Source organism: Mastigoproctus giganteus, chromosome 9 (genome assembly GCF_048544385.1).
Source record: "Mastigoproctus giganteus isolate SK-2022 chromosome 9, ASM4854438v1, whole genome shotgun sequence".
Taxonomy (NCBI): Eukaryota; Metazoa; Arthropoda; class Arachnida; order Uropygi; family Thelyphonidae; genus Mastigoproctus; species Mastigoproctus giganteus.
Window position 1 is genome coordinate 113,734,297 of NC_143583.1, and position 12,851 is coordinate 113,747,147.

A 12,851-nucleotide genomic window follows, 5' to 3' on the forward strand; every position below is an offset into this window, starting at 1 on the left:
TTTCACTGTCCAACTCCAAACTCACAGAACCAACTTTTCCTTTCCCTCATTTATATATCTTTTATTTCTGGTTTTTTTGGAACAACCCTTCTTCACAGATATATTTTCTGAAAATTACGTCAACAAGTATCTGCTCATCTCAGCCTTCAATCCATATATGGCACTAAATACTGTAGGTACTAATACTTTATAAATAACAAAAGGTTTTATTATTATTATTTTTATCTGATAATATTATGATGTTGAAATCAATGAAACAAACTTACCAGTAGTTTTAAATGAGTTTTTTTTTGGTGCAAATGGATGTTTATGTAAAACACTTGCTGGCTGAGCCTTAAAGACAACTTGTTCTTGTTTCTTCAGTTCCTCCACCTTCAAAAAATTCCCTCTTTAATTAATATAATTAAGACTATCATGATTAATATACACGGGTGCACCAAATGAAAATGAGTTTTTTTTAAATAATAATAATAAAAAAAAATTCTGTTGGCAACATTATTTCACAACTTCCTTTATCTTTCAATTTCCAAATCATCTGTCAATCCTCCAATAACATGAAAATTACAGGGTAATAAGTCAGGGCTATACATAGGACAGTCTCTTCCCACGTAGTTTCTGAATGGTTGTCAAAAGTAATATTTAGTGTAGTCATATTTTCATGTAACAAAATGACACTGTCGTTCAAATATCTGGGTCATAGTAACACATTGAAGATTAGAAGTGTTGAATTTCTCAACAGTTCCCATGCATCACGAATAGTCATTATGTGATTGAATAAGTCATTTCATTCTTCTTCATGTTGTATCAGGTGCAGCACACAATTCCTCTGGTTGCTGAGTCACTCAGGAAACCACTTTGCACAGGACTTCCTGTGGTGTCATCTGTTAGTGTACACTGACACATGGCTAATGTACCTCACTAGCCACATCAACTATCATACACTGATCTGGTTTGATGATCTCAGCCATGACATTTTCTTCTGTGACAATGTGAACTTGTCCTGAATAAACCATTCTCTATAATGTATTTTCAGAGTAAGATTTGCCCATTTATACACTCACAGATACGATATACAATTTTAAACCACTTGTGAATTTCTGTTAGAGAGAGATTTCCTCTTCTGTAAAAAACTGAATAACTGTGCACTGCACCACAGTTTAGATGCAATATCACTGTGAATGCTATCATATTTGCTGCTCTGCTTCATTACCCTTTAATACAGGACAGCCAATCGTTCAAGAAGTGGTACTAATCCCTATAAATACACACATGGCAGTATATCTTTTAAAATGTAAACATTCTCATTTTCATTTGATTTATCCTTGTGTATATGCAAATAATAATTAGTAATATGTGAATGCACAGAAGATGGAAGAAACCAGTTAGGCTGCATGATATATGGACAAAGGTACAAAAGCAACTTTCGTTCATATATTATGCAGAAAAAATATAAAGAAAATAACCCATGAAAAAAAAAAAAAAAAAAACACACAAATAAAAATAAGAATTAATTATGTAATAAATGCAATTTCAAATATGTGCAAAATGGTAGTAGTATTATGCAGTTTTTGTTATCTGGCTTATTGTCAAAAAGTGAAGGAGCCTTTTCTCTGTTTCTAGGCTAATAACGTACAAATTTTGATATACATAAGAAGCAAACAGACTGAGTCAATAAATCAGAATGTCTTATCATTGGGATTTAAACTTTCACTGATTGGAATTGTTGTATGGCAGCTCATTCATTAGAAAAACATTTCTGTATTTGCAAGCTGACTGCTTTCTATACCAACAGAAAGAATGCATAGAAAGCTGAATTATTTCAGGGAAAAGAAGCAAATTATGAACTTGAGTAATTGATCTTATGAATATACTCTGTTACCAAAAACATTGGGACACAACAAGATAATCACCTTTTTTTGGAGAGGTGTCATTTCAAATCTTATTCAAAAGTGGAAGAATTATTAAAGATCTCTTAAATTAGAGTTGTAGTTGCAGAGTCAGGTAGTTTACTGCATGTTTTAAACTTGCACAATGTTCACACTGGCTGGTGAATACAAATGAACAGAGACAATACATGAAAAATAGCTGAGTGGTCAGAAGTGGGAGTGCAGTAGTACATGCTCTTGGAGTAGACCAGGGTTCAAGCCCCTGACTGCTAAATACAGTCGATCTGTCAACCCACACTGGACCAGCATGTCAGATTATGGTCCATTTCCTTCAACACAAATCGCTGAGGAGGCCTCCATCCTGCAGTGGATTGGTAATGGCTGCAGTTTACCCTTTTCTTTTTTTTAAAAATAGTATGAACTGGAGTAGAAGAACCATAGCCTGATTAGTCTATGCACCAAAAGTTTCCCAAGAACAAGCATTTGTGTGATGAATTAGAGAACTGTTACACAAAACAGACTGTGAAGGCTGACTTTTCAAGTTTAGTATTTTTTTTTTTAGTATTTTAATGGTGCAATTTAGAATTTTAACGGTGCATATGGTGCAAGGAAGCCTAAGGTTTATGCTGCACCAGCCAAAAAAAAGAAAAAAAAAAAAAAAAAGAAGTAAAATAGTATATAAAATAAATAATTAATAAATAATAAAAGAAAAAGAAATAAATGACCTATGCATTTCCCTCCTTCCATAGGTAACTATCCAGCTGACCTTTGAATTTCCTCAAAATGTTAGCCTCAACCACCCATATAGGTGACTTATTCCAATAATTTATAATTCGCCTGGCTAAAATAGAACTTCCTGCAATCCAGTCTAAACTCCCCCCCCCACGTAACTTGAATTTATGGCTCCTAGTTCTAGAATCATTTATAACCATGAAAATTTTGTCCTCATTCATTTTACTTTTGCTACTCAGAGCTTTAAACACCCCAATTAAGTCTCCTATAAGGTGCCTAGTTTCCAAGCTGTGCAATCCCCATACTTGAAGTCTTTCCTCATATGGACGCCCTTTTGCCTATCTCACCAAGCGAGTTGCCCGTCTTTAGACCCTTTCAAGAAACTCGATGTCCTTTTTTTTAGGTGCAGTCTCCACAACTGAACACAGTATTCCTAGTGTGGTCTAACAATAGCTCGTATAATGGGATTATGACGTCCTTATTTCTACTAGCAAACGTTGGATAAATCATCGATAGGACATCATGGGCCTTCCTTCCAACCTGTCTACAATGCTCAGAGAACTTCATGTCTGATCGTATCGTATCGTAACTCCCAAGTCCCTTTCTTCCACTATAGCTTCATTTCAACTCCACCATGTGTATAAGTTATTTTGGGGTTACTGTTCCCCAGGTGCAAGATCTTGCATTTTGCTGAATTAAAGCATAGCTTCCACTTCTCTGACTATTCCTGAAGTCTATTTAGATCACTCTGAAGAAGCTCTGCTTGGCAGTGATTATTAACTACTATACTGATTTTTACATCATCTGCAAATTTAGACATCATGCCCTCTATCTCTTCTATTGCCCTCTATCAAAAACAACAGTGGTCCCAATACTGATCCTTGGAGAACCTCACTTCTTACATTAGCTCAATCTGAGGAATAACCATTTATCACAACCCCCTGCCTCCTTCCCCCGAAACAAAAAAAGTTAGGTTAAAAGATTTTCCATGTGAAGAGAAATGTTTCCATTGAAATTGCCAAAAACTAGTGGTAAGTCTGTCACATAGTATATCTGCTGTATTCAAGGCCAAAGGTGGCTTACACCATATTAAAATTGTTTTTTAGTCATTATATAAATAAATAAATTAATTAAATAATCTTTATTATTGCAAAGTAAGATATATATCTCTGCTATTGCCTGCATAGTTTTAAACTCATTCCTGCTTTGTATCCACCCCATTCGCACAGCTGGCAGGAGATTTCTGAATATTTTTGGTATGTGGTGTCCATCTGAATGGAAAATTTCAATTAAATAGATAATTTTTTTTTACATAATTTTCACACAACTTCTTCATTAGTAATTTGAAACTGCTCTCCCACCTTGAAACTGGCACAAATTATTTAAGATACAGAAACTGCATACAACAGTATTGCTTGTTCCAATACTTTTGATAACAATGTATTTCACTGATCTTGTTATAAAAAAAAAAACAACTGATATTTAAAAATAAGCAATGAAGAGAACAAGTGTTGCCACTGGAATGGCTGGCTCGGAGCACTAATCATTTTCCTTCTTATAAATATCAACTTATACGAGCTACATATTGATGGGTTACTATATAAGTTTGGTGTAAATACATCATAGTTTACACATAAATTTAACTACATAAGTAGTGTAACGGCATCGTTTGATGGCATGTCTGCATTATCAGGGTACCTGCCTGCCCATCGAAGAGTGAGCCAACAAGCTCTGAAATATGTCTGGGTGGTGGTATACCACTAAGAATAAATAATAGTAGTCTCCTCTACTAGAGAAATGTTACTTATTCGAAGTAGTGTAATACCTGGTATCTCATTGTGAAGGTAGCCACAATATGAGATATAATCAAACGATGCCATTACACTACTTATGTAGTTAATTTATGGGTAAACTATGGTGAAAGAGAATCTCAATCCATAACATATTATGCCTTGTGCATTTAAGTCTTCAAAAGTGATGGGTCCAATATGGCAACTCTGTACGAACGTTTTATCTTAGCTAATGAGTTGTTGATTACTGGAACAAATTGCTTCCACAGGTAGTTGTGGCTGACAGTTTTAAGAAATTCAAAGGTCAAGTGGATGAGGAGAGCAGCACATAATTTGTATTTTCTTATCTTTTTTTTTTCCCCCTCAGTGGCTTGATATTGATATAAACTATTTAAGGGGTCTAGATGAATTCTTACCAATGAGAAAAGCCTGTGGCTTCCTTGCACTATGTGGCTAATACTAACACATCGGAAGAGCTACAACAGAAAAACATTCTTAATCTGATTATAAACAGATTCATCAGGTATAAATAATCTATAATAAAGGAACTATTAGGCAGTAGTGATCATAGTGTATTGATGTGGGATGTAATCAAAGAAATAACTACTATAAAAGGTAAAGGGTAGGAATTTAAAAACTTCTCAAAACTTCTTCTCAAAACTGCTCAAAACTTCTGTGTTTAAAAAACCTATGTGCAGAGGCCAGTACACCCATTATAGTTCAGCACAAGCTGGGCAGCATAAGATTAGTGTAGTGTAGTGAAAGCTCTACTAGATAGAGCAGGGTCACACTGCACCACCTCTGAGGACAAAGAATGTGAAATTAGACGGGTCACAGCAGACCTTAGAAAATGCGGATACCCCCAGAGGATCATAGACAGATTTAGTAAAGGAATAGAGTCTAACCGTCAGGAACCGTTTGTTCCTGTGGCTACCGCATACATTCCTTACTATCCGGGCGTTACTGAGCATCTCGCTAGAGTTTTGCGGGGTTATAAAACACGCTGTGTGCGGCTTGCAGGGCGGAGGTTGCACACAGTGTTGTCTCAGGTAAAAGACCCAATAGCAAAGGACCTGAGTAGTGTAGTATACAGGATAAAATGCCTGGATTGTGGGGAATGTTATGTGGGCGAGACAAAACGACGGCTCAAGGATCGTCTGAGGGAGCATGCAAATGCTATAAAAACCGCTGATTACAATAAGTCTGCTGTGGCTGAGCATTTTTGGGAGAAGCAGCATCAAATTTCCCCACAGGATGTGGTTATTGTGGATCGAGCGCATGGGTTCTGGAACCGTAAATGGCTCGAGAGCCTACGAATCTGTTCATCTGACCACAATATTATGAATAGGGACAGAGGTATGCGTATGCATCCTCTGTTTGAAACTATCATCCTAAGTACGGATGAACGGTTTTGCTTAACACATTCCCGAGCTATTTCCGCTTCCAGTTCAGACCATGCGCCGACTGCACCACGTGTATAGGTACCGTGAGCCTGTTATATATGGACGTGCTGCAGGAAGTTTTGTTACTGCTGAAGAAGGAGGCGGATGCCTCCGAAAGCTCCAGAGATTTTTATCGTTTTTATCGCTTTTAATCCGGTTTATTTTAGTGTATTTTATCTCAAGGATTTTATTACAGTTTTAATGTTTTATATGTATATAATTTAATTTAATATAATAGCAGTTTTTGTAAATATTTATTTATTTTATTTTAATATGTAAATATTTTAGTTACAGTAAATACTTACTCTTATGGTTGGTGTGTGATCTGATTTAATGCTAAAATATTTCAGGTGTGTTTTTTATTTTTAAAGCTATACAAATATTCTGGGCGATTTACGTTGTGTCTTTTTCTGAACATTTCAGAGGCATTCATGTGCTTTGAAATCAACTATCTAGTTCACAGGGCCACTACTGTTTCAAACTGAAGCAAGGAACCCAAGAGAAAAGTAGGGTATTTAGTTGGCCATCCAAGTTATCAGATTTAAATCCTAAGAGAATATATGGGACCATCTTGAACAGCAAGTGAAAACACAACCGCAGCCACATAAAACCTGAATGAATTACGGACTCAGTTGTTTTTAGAATGGCTTGATATTGATATAAACTATTTAAGGGGTCTAGATGAATTCTTACCAATGAGAATTAATGAAGTCATTCATAAAAAGTGATTCATGCTAAAAGAGGGGTTACACATTATTAATTGAAAAATTACACAGGTTACCAATTTTTGCCTGATATCTGTATGTAAAATAGAAAGAAATGGTGTTTTGAAATTATTATTCATAACTTTGGGACCTGTAGGGCTGTTTTATTTATTATTATTATTTTTTAAAGTCCAGCCAGCCTAATTTTTTCTCTGCCCTTGTACAGTCACTACCCATGGAGAAATATGCAATAAGTTCTGGATTTTTGAGGTTCTGTTGTATGTGGGAAAAATCTTGCATAAGTTAGCCTTTGGGTCACACACATAACAAAAAAGACAATTTGGCTTTTTTAAGTTAACTTGTAACATAGAGTAACATTTCATTTTGACATGTTTCACATATTTTATGCAATACAAGGCTAGCACCCCTACACATCAATTCATTAAATAGAGATGAATACTAAAATTTCAAGCAAATATTTGCAAAAATTATTTTAAAAGTTCTGAACTTAATGCCGAAGCCATGTTTCACCATTTTTTTGTTAAAAAGATGGAGTAAAACAATGTTAGGATGGTGAGCAGGAGAATGGATTAAAAAAAAAAAAAAAAAAAAAAAAAAAAGGAAGAGAGGAAGTGTGACTTCTGAAATATGAAAGAGATTAGAGTTCTGCAAATTGCAGCATCTGAAAATTTGCCTTCAAGGCAGAGTAACAGATTTTTGAAATAATTTTCCACATAGTGAAGTGGAAGTGAATAGTTTGAAGAAATTTAAATAGTCTTTAAAGAAGGACTGGGCAAATTACTAGAAAGAATGGACAAATTAAGTTTTTTATTTGGTGCTGTTTATAGCTTTGCTTCCTTTTGCATTTTGTCAATACTAATATAAATCAATTTTTTCCATCTTCAGATGTGAATTTAGAATACAGGATAGTGGAACAGTGAATGATTTGTGTAATAAATTAATATAGTCAGAAAACAACTGAAAATAGAGCTTTATTCTCAGTTTATACGAATACTACTTCAATTTTGGAATAAAATATAAATTTCATTTACCATAGTTTGCCATTTTGATATGTTTTCTTGCCTTTTCTGGTCACTTAAAAGATTAAAAGGTTGTATTTGAGTAAGTGGCTTTCTGCTGATGGGAATTTCAGAAGGTTTAAAATCAGGCATACGGTGAGCATGGAAGCTACACATCTAAATAATTAAAAAACAGAATAATTTTATTAACAATTAGTATAAAAATTATAATATAAAAACTTTAGTACTAATGATTTTTAATTAAAATATAAATAACAGCACAAACAGACTTTAATATTATACTTCCTTGGAATTGAAAATTATTGGTCACTACGGAGAAAGATTTAGGCATCAAGACGAATGTATATATGTTATAACACACTGGTTCAAAGAGATCCAAAATTGTAGGACTTTAAAATTTGTAAAACAGTGAATTTATTGGAATTTAAATTAGCTTAAAATCTGCATACCTCAGTCACTAATTAAAATAGTGATATGGAGTTTGTGTCACCTTGAAGCTCTTGATATGGTCCATAAGATAATATAGTCACTAGCTTAAAAATTAGGAACCTGTAGTCAATATCTAGCCACCTTTTGCCTGAATTACAGACCGTACCTTTGTGGTATGGATTTCACGAGGTGTCTGAGGAACTCTAGCACTACATTTAACTATACCTCCATCAGGGTATTTGTCAGCTACTGTATTGTGGTTGATGGAGAACTGCAAAGTCAAACAGCCATTTACCAACATATCCCCAACATTCTCAATTGGATTCAGATCTGAAAAATTATGACTATGGTTGATGTTGGAAATACTGTGTTGTTATTTTGAAAGAATCCATCGGAACCCAAGTAAAAATAAAGCAATGCAGGGAAAAGTTGGTCCAATACAACAAATATATTTGAAGGAGGCAACATAGCTTTCTAATGGTATGAGTGGACCCAGTTTGTCCTAAGAACATAAGAGTCTGGATGCAGGGATTCATGGCACACTTTCATAATTGGTGCAAAAAAAAAAAAAAAAATAAAATAAAAAAATAAACAATAATATATATACAAATCAGAGCTGTAATACTCAATATGTTCTACGTTGATAATAATATTAGTAAAATAATAAGAGGAGTTTACCTCAATATAGTACGTAGAACACTTCCGTATGATACCCTCCAGAAATTAAAACGGAAAAACCGAAAAAAAATCGACAACTTACCTGTAGTACACATTAGAGTAAAATATAAATAATGAAATAATCAATTTAACACAATTCAAATCAATTTAAAACAATAAAAAAACAAATTAACGCAATTAAAAGAATCTAACGAAAATATTCAAAACTATTTTCCTTCCTGAAGCTGACAACGCTTTTCGACCATATGTCATGATCACAGGAATGAAAATTACCGAATCGGGTTAAACCTGAAACTTAAATAGTGATTATTTGTCTTCGCGCATTCGCGTAAAGGTCCACGCATCGGAGATCAAATATGGCCGCCGAACATTAACAGAATTCTCGTGTAATTTAATTTCAACGGTTTCTGCAATTAATAGTTGCGTATAATTACGTTGAACGTTAAGTATTTTGGCCTCGTTAAATAAAAAAAAATTTGGCCTCATTTTCATGCCATTAACGAAAAACAAACTTTTTTATTTAGCGAGGCCAAAATACTTAACGTTCAACGTAATTATACGCAACTATTAATTGCAGAAACCGTTGAAATTAAATTACACGAGAATTCTGTTAATGTTCAGCGGCCATATTTGATCTCCGATGCGTGGACCTTTACACGCATGCGCGAAGACAAATAATCACTATTTAAGTTTCAGGTTTAACCTGATTCAGTAATTTTTATTCCTGTGATCATGACATATGGTCGAAAAGCGTTGTCAGCTTCAGGAAGGAAAATCATTTTGAATATTTTCGTTAGATTCTTTTAATTGAGTTAATTTGTTTTTTAATTGTTTTAAATTGATTTGAATTGTGTTAAATTGATTATTTAATTATTTATATTTTACTCTAATGTACTGGTAAGTTGTCGATTTTTTCGGTTTTTTTTCTGTTTTAATTTCTGGAGGGTATCATACGGAAGTGTTCCCAAAAATTTATATTGAGGTAAACTCCTCTCATTATTTTACTAATATATATATATATATATATATAGACTCATCAATCCATATGATCTTTTCACTGTTTAACAGTCCTCTTGGCATTGGCAACAGCTGAATCTTTAGATTTTTTACAGAAAGAAGTAGCTTTTATATAGGCACAAAACCACCAAATACCAGATTCTTCAACTTGTGCCAATATTTCAATTAAAAATGGCCTTTTTTTGCCTAACTTGAATTTTTAAGTCGCTTGCTGCACGCTGGACCTTCTATTCTGACACACAATTTGCTTTAAATTCCTGGCTTTCTGCTGCATTTTTCTTTCGTATTCCACTTATCGTACATTTTTTGAAATGGCTGAAAACAATGTAAATTACACCAGTGATTTACTTTGACATTTTTAAAGTTATCCTTGAAATATATAATATATATCTGTGATATAATATAACTATGATAAAATATAATATATCAGTGTGCCATTCTAATTTTTTTTACTTCAGTTTTTATTTCAAGATAAATATGGTTTTGTCTAGAAAAGGTAGCTTAATATAGCTTGGAGTGTCGTGAATGATGGGCGAGCTGTCATTGTGAATTACCCACGAATTTTAATTCCTTTCTTCTTGCACTCATCGTTACATGTATACAGAACTTTTTCTATCTGATTAAGATTCATTTCTGAGTGGTCATGTTGGAAGTGCGATAACCTGAAATTAAAATTGTATTGTTAGAAAAGACTGACTTGCTCAGGAAGCAAGTTGATGCCCTAAAACAAACTCAAACAAGGGGATCAACAGACTCAAGTGTCTAATCCTGTGCTAGGCAATAATCTTCCAAATCCAGCCATAGAATTAAATCATCTAATGCAGACTACTTTGGTTTCACAGGATGTAGTGTTAATGGAAGGTTCAGTTACAAGGCAAACTGGGAATATATTCAGATGGATGTAATAATGTAATTATGGATGCCAAGTACAAAAATTGATGATGTAACAAACTATATCGGTTCTTAAGGGTGCAATTATTCATATGGAAACTAATGGCTTAAAGCATAAATTGTTGATCAGATGCATATGATGCAAGAAAGCAAGCTTATGTAGCATCAACAAACAAACAAACAAACAAACAAACAAACAAACAAACAAACAAAAACAAAAAACACTTCACACATTTTTTTCATGGTCATTGAATTTAAGGGCAAGATAGAAAAATGCCATGGCATAGGGTAAAAGAAAATTGGAAAGACCTGTAAAAATCCAGAAATATCCTGCTGCTGAATGAGTTGCCAACCCATGAGGTCTAAGCCAGAATCTGGAATGTTGAAATTCCCCATAGTAAGACTGATTTACTGGCCTGCTGAATTTGTCTATATAATTGTTCATTATACTCATGTCTTTTGACCTATAACATATTCCTACTATCATTTTTGTTTTCCCAGTGTTTGTTCCTGCAGACAGACTCCATATTAGACTGGCAACCTGTGTTGCATAGTTGATGGGGTTTTACGTACAATGGCTACTTAGGCCATATTGCGCCTATGAAAGTGATTCGTACTGCCCGTGTTGGTTGATGTAGAAGCAGTTAGAAATGGTTATATAATCTTATTCATTTTAGGAAGGAGAAGAATTCTGTGAGATTTGATTTTTTGCCTATGATATGGCTAAGCGACAAAGGTTCCTTTAAACTTGCCAGAGAACTGAATGACACTAGTCAAGCATCATTATACAGACTACATTCCAGAAGTACATGTTTGGGCAACTATGTCTATTGATTATTGTGCTGTTATAGAATCGAAATTCTTAACCAAAATCAATCTCTTGACATATCTGTAATTTCTGAACGCAACCATATTCAATTCTCCATCCCCAATATCAGAATGACACCAATTCCCTGTTAATGTTACTGTTTAGTGACTTAACTAATACTTCATCATGTTTATTTACTATACTCCTGGCATTAGTGTATCAGCAAGTAAATGTGCGATTGTTTGTCTTCAGTAAGTCTAGTGCATACACATATACCATGTAATTGCTGGTCTTTTATGGATCCCCAGTAGGCCCATGATGATCCCTCCCCCCAATCATTTTCAAGTTACTGCATGACTATCATTAAACTGTTAATCTGTGTTGGCCCACCAAAACACCCACTTAACACTGCCCCAATAGCACTAGCAAATATTGATTCATTACCTCCATTTTTTTCTATTCCCCTAAATGGCAAGACACACATTTCACACTTCAATAATTAATCCACTGTGATTGAGAGTTTTAATCATCATTACATTTTCTTCTCACCACCAAATACGGATGATGCGGAAAGGTCAGGGAATGACCACCGCATATCCCGGAGTAATATGGCCTAAGCTGCTAATGCTCCTAAAAACCAAACAACAACAACAACAACATTTTCTTCTCTATATATATTTTTTGAAGTTACTGAACTTCAAACGTTTTTTTTTTTTTTTTTTTTTTTTTTTTATCATATTCACTATATGTAAATTTTAAATGGCTGATTGGCATTCACTTATTTGATTGAATCGTATTGGAACAAATTTACAACACTGTCACAATCTCTGTTAACTAATTTGTATTTTATATTTCATCAATCTTACTGGTACTTCCATTTTTTGACTAAAAGGACATGGCGAACATAAAAGGAGACTACACCATAGGAGAAGGCAAACAAAAAAGGAGACTACACCATAGGAGAAGGCAAACAAAAAAGGAGACTACACTTGAAATATGAGAAATGTTAAATTTAATTCTGCTCAAAACAGAAACATATCCAGATGGTATAATTAAAATGAAAAACTAGTTTTATTTCACAAAGTAATTTAAATATCACATAGCCTTAAAATTTTAAAAACTGTACTTTAAGTTTTGAAAAGAAATCACATACGACTCTTAAAGACTTGTGTGCTAAGTTTAAATTTGTGGCAATGATGGATCATTATTTAAAGTTAAAATGAAATGCATGCTGCAAAATGAAAACAGTTTAAAATAGGATAAACAATTGGGACAGTGATGGGATCATTATTTAAAACTAAAATGGAATGCTTCCTCCCATTATTACTTTGGGGAAGGATGTATGTCTGGGATTTGTATAATCCGTAACTATAGTAGTAATTGCATTTTCACTCAAACAATGATCTGAATTTACTATAATGAAATAAAATTTAA

The 12,851-nt window shown here is 33.9% G+C and overlaps 1 protein-coding gene across 1 annotated transcript in view; it reads right to left on the reverse strand.

The window, feature by feature from the left end:
• The window catches only part of LOC150080654 (targeting protein for Xklp2-A-like), a 231,563-nt gene that overhangs the window by 29,170 nt on the left and 189,542 nt on the right, over positions 1-12,851 (reverse strand). Inside the window, exons 12-13 of the mRNA XM_090380773.1 lie at positions 7,607-7,750; positions 267-372 (exon numbers count right to left, since the gene is read on the reverse strand). Coding sequence (XP_090236899.1) covers positions 267-372; positions 7,607-7,750 — 250 coding nt within the window. The remainder of the gene's footprint in view (positions 1-266; positions 373-7,606; positions 7,751-12,851) is intronic.